Below are 7478 nucleotides of genomic sequence, written 5' to 3'. Positions count from 1 at the left end.
TCCTTGGCACCAAACTCTCAAAGCTCACTGTGCCAGCCTCTACAAATCAGAGGATCACAAACTTCCTGACTAACAGGAGTCAGCAGGTAAGGCTGAGGAACATCACACCCAGCACCGGGACTATTAGCACTGGCGCCCCCCAGGGGTGTGTGCTCTCCCCACTCCTCTTCTCCCTCTGCACAAATGACTGCACCTCAGGAGACCCATCAGACTCCTGAAGTTCACGGACACAACGGGCATCGGCCGCATCCAGGACGGTGATGAGTCGGCCTACAGACGGGAGGTTGATCAGCTGGCTCTCTGGTGCGATCAGAACAACCTTGAGCTTAACACGCTCAAAACTGTAAAGATGATTGTGGCATCCTTTACACTCGTCTCCATAATTAAAATTAGTCAAAAATAATTTACTCCTGCACACTTTTCACTATTGCCTCAACCTGTCTATATTGTTTGTAGTGTGTATATATTTTTTCCTTTTGTTTATTTTGTATGAGTAACACATTGTGAGCAATGTGTAATCCAAAACAAAAAATCCTCGTATGTGTCCTCATGCCTGGTAACTAAAGCTTCTGATGCAGTCTCACCAAGACTTTAAATGTCAATTAATTTGCTAATGCTGCATGGACCTGAGTGGACAAATGTGGAATACAATCACAGTGGAGCTCCATTGAGTTGAAATATTTAGACATTTATGTGTTGTGACCTATGGAAGCAAAGAAAGACCATAATTCATTCTCTCCATATCATAATGGCTTTATTTGCTTCCACATAGTCCCTGTATAAAAAAAATAAAATAAAAAAGGAGAAATTGAAGTTACTGTAACACTTTATTTTCTTAAATACAACGGAATATAAGTACAGCCAGTCACATGTTTTTTTTATGGAGGCAGAAGACATACTTCTCGTCTTGCTTTCGTAAAAGGGATAAAAGGAAACCTTGGGTGGAATCAGAGGCTACATTTACACAAATTCACTTCTACAGTAAAGAGTGCTGGCCATATTCCAGTTAAGATCTTAGTCAGGTTTAATTGGCATGCAACTTAGATAATCTGTGACAGAGTATCCATGTTGCGACATACAATCTAGCAAAAAAAAATACTTTCTGGGTATTGTTATCCTGATTACACAAATCCAGGTTTACACCAACACATGGGAAATAAATTATTTATATTGTCTGGCTCTTGTAATGGTCCCAACCAGGGCTGGTGAGAGTCACAGGCCTCATTGGACAATTGGATATCATTAGCCTTTAACGAAAAAGACTTTTGATGAAGTATTACATGTAAAAAATTAGCATTGTGCAGTCTCTCCAGGATTTTGGGGTGTTGCAATCGCATATATTCAACCAATCACCGTGACTTTGGTGCAACACGCAATTTTGACCAATAACAGTTTCCTGCGACTTCAACCAATCTCAGCAGCAATAATTAACCGCTGACAGACATTCAAATTTGATTCATTCAATAAACTATAATTTTTTGTCTTAAATTCACCAGCCATTTAAATATTATACAAACATTTGCAGCATCCTGAGCCTTTTTGGTAAGGTAACTAGGAAAACTTAGCCTAGAGTAATTTTAACAAGTTTCCTTTTTATTTTTAAAGAACTATGCAAAAAAGAAAGAAAAAAGAAATCACAACTTTCTCAAAAGAAAGTCTGTGAAATCCTGGAGAGACCGATTGTGCATGAGAGCCTCAAAACTTGTTGCCAACCGATTTATAACCATGACAAGGAAGGAGTCTTAAACAGGTTTCTCCAGGTTAGGCCTAGTCGTAATTTAAGACCTTTCCAAGAGTCAACACAAAACCAGAATAACAACATTACCAGCACAGACACCTTGCTCCATGCATGTAAACATAGCCAGTGTTGTCAGCTACAGTATATACAGTGAGGATTTCAGGCAGTGCACGATGAGACCAGGTCAGTAAGTCCACAGTTGAAAGGCTCATATTTATGTGTGTTAAGGTTCAGTCTCACCGGTAAGATGTTCGCAGTCAGGTCAAGACATCATTTTAATCAACTTCTGACAGTCTGTCTCTGAATTCATCTCTTAGTACCATCACTGAAGCAATAACAGATTCATTGGCACATTAAACACCAATCATGAAAAGAGAGTGCTATAATGAATATAGATCACTTGACATTGTAAGATTTTGACGAGGAAAAAAATAACCAACATCATCAGTGAGCCATATCTGTGAAATTTTTATAACAAAAGTCATCAAACTCAGAAAAAGAAAAATGGGGATAGGGACTCTTCGGTGTAACAGTGCTGCAGAATGAAATGATGTTTTCATAGCCATTTAAAGTCTGGTAGGCAGCAAGACAATGAACAAAACATGCTCTGAACAGACGCATCAACAAAGAGACATCAGTAATCTTCCATCCATCTCTCTACCAATGAGTGCCAGCCTCATTTTCGACATAACTCACCAGAATGTTAACACCCTTCCCCCCCCCCCCAAAAAAAAAAAAATCTTGTTTTTAAATAAGAGGTACAATATTTGATTTTCAAATTGGGTTCGTAACCTTCCCAGAATATTTTCAAACATTAGTTTGGCACAGTGTAAGTGACATGACAAATAAAAACCCTCAAGAGAGAGGGGCAGAATCAAGTGTCAGAAACAATATTAAGACCAGGAATTTAACTTGAATTGGTATCCAACTGAAATATACAAAGTGTCATGGCACTGTAAATTGTAAAAACAAATGCTTCCATGACTTGAAATGCTACAATTTGATTAAGACAGATTATTCTAAATACAATTGGGTAAAAGGCATCTTAAGAAAGTCATTTTTCTGCTCACCTTGACAGAGAACGGATTTCGTGTGGGGTGAAGTAAAAACCACATTCTTTAAGATAATGAATAAAACCAGACTAATAAAAAAAGTCTTTGCCGTGTTTAAGTATTACAGACAAATTTTAAGCTTCCCTTTTCTTCATTGTAAGTAACAAAAACACAACCATTATCACATTTTTTTTTTGATCACTGTAGTGTGGCAGATCAAATGAAGAAATAATAAGTCACTATCACTAACTGATAACTTTCATTGACAAAAACACGACTTATATTTAAATGGATGGTCACTACAGAGTGTTTTTTTTTTTCTTCTTACTCCTCCTTCTCGTGCAGAGAGGCACGGACACGATTGCGCACATAAAAAGCAGTGAGCGCACTGCAGCAGGCAGTGAAGATGAAGAGCGCAACGGCATCGTGTGCGAGATCGCCGTGAAGGCGCTCGTAGAAGGGACGGCGCTCTGTGAAGTCTATTTTCAGTGCTTCGATCTGCATCAGGGTGCACACCACCACGAATATGTGAAAGATCTGGTGCCCCTGCCCTATGAAGTCACACTTCCCAGGGAACAAACTCTCTGGGTGAGGGCAGCAGAAGAAATAGGCGCTGATGAGGAAGAAGACCAAGTGGTAGAAATGGTACGTCACAACTGGGTCTGAGCAGCCCTCCTGGTAGCAGCTGTAGATGCGGTGAGCCACAGGGCTTATGTCTAAACAGTAAGCCAACGCTGACGGCACCACCTGGCAGAGCTTGAGGGATAACTTTGACAGCTCGGGGCTAGCATACTTACCGTAGCAGCAGCCGAAGCAAGTAAGCCAGGCCAAGAATGCTGCAGCGGGTAAAAAGAGCCCTTGCACTTTAGCGTGCCACTCTTCCTCTATGGCGTAGTAGTAGTGTGCCAGGGCACTGCCATACTGGTAGACAGCCACCCCAACATAGTCGAGGAAATAGAAGCTGTAGTAGGAGAGCTCGGACTTGGCAGAGAGGAGATGAGCGAGAGCGCTGAAGGAGAGGTAGGTGAAGGCCGCCAGGAGGACAATGAAGAGGGGCTGGGCGTGAGGGTCTCGCAAAAAATCCACCGTCTCCGAGATCTCCTGCCACTTCACCAAGATGATGAGGGCGGCCAGCAGGTGGGTCCACACATTGAGGGACTCGTTGTGCCTTTGGAAGAGCGTGAGGAAGTAGTAGCGCCAGCTTTGGTCTGGCTGTCTGTAGCCGGTGAGGATATGACGCTCGCGGAACACCCAGGGAACGTCGGACACCTTTACTGTGCAAGGCAGCGTGGGGAAGGCCGACTCCAGCAGCTGAGGGATCTGACGCAGCTGCTGCGCGTTGATGAACAGGCGACCGATCTGCTCCATCACCACCGTCGCCATGGCAAACTAGAGGCCAGAGGGGAGGGTGGAAACAATGAGCGAACAATCAGTTAGTCACCATCTATCTATCTAGCTTTGAGCTCGTCTCCAGGTCCGTTTGTGTGCATCTGCACGTGTAGCTACAGTGTGTGTGTGTGTGTGTTCTATCACAAAGCAAAGAGGAGTGCATCAGTAGTTTGGTCAATGAACAGAAATAAAAAAAATGAAATAATGGATAAATCATTTAATCCATTATCACGCAAAAACGTTGATGAAAAAGGTAATCAATGCATTCACTGATCATAAAAATAATCATTAGCTGCAACCCTAAATCAAGCTTAATAAAAACTTCTGGTCAAATAGATGGGAATGGGATGGCTGACATCACTACTTTTTTAAGTTTGTTTAGAAACGGTATGTCTTTTGGTTGGATGGTTGGTGCTGGGCAGGTGGTGTAACATGATGAGAGTGGAGGTATGGGCCAGGAAACCAATACAATAAGCCATAGACTAAAAGGCTCTATAGAGATTAATTGCCGTGTTGAGTGATAATCCTTTGTGTTTGACACTGACGGCGACCCCATTAACATTAGTCGCTTTGGTCCATTGTTAATCACACAAATGCTGATAAGTGCATCGTTGAGTGTTTTCATTTGAACAAGTGAATTACCCGGATGTTTTTTATTATTCATACGTCATGGATTCTTCTCAAATTGTAGGGTATAACTTTTATGACTGACACACCAACCGGACGGCTTACTGTTGGCAGAAAAGTTCCCAAAAAAGTGCCTCGGAACACACCAAAGAGATGCCGACTGCCGACGACAGCTGACTGGACAAACGCATCACGTCGGTCTGGTTTCTCCACAAATTCAAAGTCAGACTGTCATGGCAGCTTGTTCAGAATATAGTCTTAAATTTTACTAAAATAGTTCACCAAAGGGGTTTCTGAAAACATTATAAGTGAGAAATAGGCCATGCAGTTGCTAAATGTCTTCATTTGAGATCGACAAAAGGTCAGTTAAAAAGATCTTTGTCAGATTTTGAGAGACTCTAGTCCCGCTCATCAGTCCCGGGTTAGCACTCCACCAATCAGATTGGCCATTTGAGTACGACTGCTGGCAGTGCCCGCCTTCTGACCGAGCATGTCAGGTCGGTCCAACGGACGATGGCACAGAACACACCGAACAGACTCTAGTCACCGACCTCGCCGGACTGTCCAACGGCCGATTATGGGGTTGGTGTGTCACGGCCTTTACACCAGCCCCCTTTCACACATGCAGTCTTTCTCTATAATGTGCAGGGAAATTTGCTGCATGTACTCATGTGTGAGTGGGAGGAGGGATCAATATTGAGGTGACAGTAGTTCTGTGTCTCTGAATGTGTCCCCAAAGTCTTTAGCTGCTTTACAACATGATGCATCTCTTAGACAGACTGTTGCACACTACAGGACGCTCAGGTGCAATAAAGCTCTGACCTTAGCTGCCCTCTAAGTCAAATTCTTCCAATGAGGTCTTCTTTTTCAATTCTTAGCATCTGTATTTGCAAACGGGAAATTACTCAACACAGAGTCAACATTTCAAACAGCGTCTATGTTTAAGAGGTTTTAGGAAGAACAGTTTGTAATACAAAAGAAAGTGGATGGTGATGCTCTGAAAATGTATACTGTATATATGCTTATTAATGGATAAAATAAGCTTTTTGGCTAATCCCTTTTAAGACACACGGATATGTTGAATGTAATTATATCATAAATTGTATGAGACAGTTGACAAAAGGCCCGACTCGTGCTTCCAATTCCATTTTCACTCAAAGAGTTGCAAAATTATCACAGCGCTTCAAAATGACCTGATCTTGTATTTATTCACTATACTGGGACCAGGGTTCAAATAAGTGGAGGAGGCACAATCAAATGGGCATTTTGATTTGATTGTGCCCACTCCCGATCCTTCTGGGTTCATGCACTTCACTTCCCCGAGATGTTAGGAAGGCAGAGAGACAGCAGCCTTTACAGAGATCAGGCTGTGTGGGATGAACACAGGCCGAGGTTCGGGAGGAAAGGCGTGGAGTGATGAATGAAGAGAGATTATGTGACATAACCAGTTTCGACGTCCACACCCTCCGTTTTAAGCAAGGGTTGCCATCCTTTAAAATATTAATGGGTGAAGACAAAAGCTCGACATCAATAAGAAAGGATGTTTTTACATTGTATTTATAAAAGCCCAGGCCTATATGGGCCTGTTGCAGCTAATTCCCACAAACAAATCCGCACCTGATGTCTGTTAAAATTTGAGATCCATGTCCGGAATTAATTTGAATTCACCTCTCCTCCGAGCCCGGAGGGCTGCTTCGATTCCCCGTGTCACAAATATACATCACAAATAGGCCTATATGTGCCGTGTGTTGTTTAGTGTTAAATTTAGTACATAAAAAAAAAAAAAAATACCGCTGCACGTTAATGAAAAGTGACTGGCGTTCGAGGAAAATGTGAACGTATTTCACGCCACGCTACTGTAACATTTCCCCGGAAAAGACAAAATGCCTGTTTTTTAGAAATGAAATTTATCAAACTAATAAAGCGGACGTACCTAGAGATGGTAGAATCAATCCAAATCCTTGAGTTTAGCAGTCGAAGAGTGGTTTGGAGAATATAGATAACATTGTTTGAAGGGGTGAACGGAGAAAGGATGGCCGTGACGGGAGCAGCGCTTGGCTGCTCTCCTCGCGCAGCTGCTGGAAGGATACATGACAGCTTGACGAGCGGGTCTTCTAGCCAATCAGAAAACGCGGTGCTGCTCCCTCCTGCGGTCGCGCACATTGTTTTGACCAATGGCAGCTGCCGCGTGGCCGACCAGCCCACCCGCTCCTTCACTGAAATTCTTCATGTGAATGCATGGCCCTCCCGTGAGGCATTTCTCTCATATAGGACCTCTTTATATCATGCATGTACAATAAGACCGCTTTATATACAATAGTAGGATAAGGACCCGTTGGTTATCTTTCAGTTGAATTGACTTACTTTATATATCCCTTCTGCTTTTTCTTGAATCGACATTTGGTGTTATTTTATCTAGACTCAAACATGACACATTCCTGCTAATTCCATCTTTTCACATATGCCCATGTGGAAGAAATGTTTATTTCCTTTACTTAAAGTAGAAATAACATTGCATATAACATAACATAACATAAAACGCCTAAATAGAAATCCTGAATTTACCTCAGTAAAAGTACTGCTAGAAGTATGATCAGCAAAATACACTCAATTTATCAAAAGTAGAAGTATATGGCTAGCTACTCTTAATGCAGAATGACTCCTTTCAAAAG

General features: G+C 42.1%; 1 protein-coding gene across 2 annotated transcripts; it reads right to left on the bottom strand.

Moving 5' to 3' along the window:
* Positions 1-814: 814 nt before the first annotated feature.
* paqr7b (progestin and adipoQ receptor family member VII, b) lies at positions 815-6908 on the bottom strand. 2 transcript variants are annotated; one of them, XM_034875435.1, is made up of 2 exons: positions 6740-6908; positions 815-4316 (listed from the first exon to the last, which is right to left on the bottom strand). In XM_034875435.1, exon 2 carries the CDS (start codon positions 4171-4173, stop codon positions 3115-3117), a length of 1059 nt encoding a protein of 352 aa, XP_034731326.1. In that variant the 5' UTR covers positions 4174-4316; positions 6740-6908; the 3' UTR covers positions 815-3114. The 2 variants fall into 2 exon arrangements, with proteins under 2 accessions (XP_034731326.1, XP_034731325.1); XM_034875434.1 differs by having other exon boundaries at positions 1176-4179; positions 6740-6907.
* Between the last annotated feature and the right edge of the window lie 570 nt (positions 6909-7478).

This window comes from Etheostoma cragini, chromosome 6 (genome assembly GCF_013103735.1).
Source record: "Etheostoma cragini isolate CJK2018 chromosome 6, CSU_Ecrag_1.0, whole genome shotgun sequence".
NCBI lineage: Eukaryota > Metazoa > Chordata > Actinopteri > Perciformes > Percidae > Etheostoma > Etheostoma cragini.
This window is presented reverse-complemented; position numbering and strand designations above follow the sequence as displayed.

Bases quoted from the DNA above. Each gene is read 5' to 3' on its own strand.
- paqr7b (XM_034875435.1), bottom strand. From the start codon at position 4,173: ATGGCGACGGTGGTGATGGAGCAGATCGGTCGCCTGTTCATCAACGCG.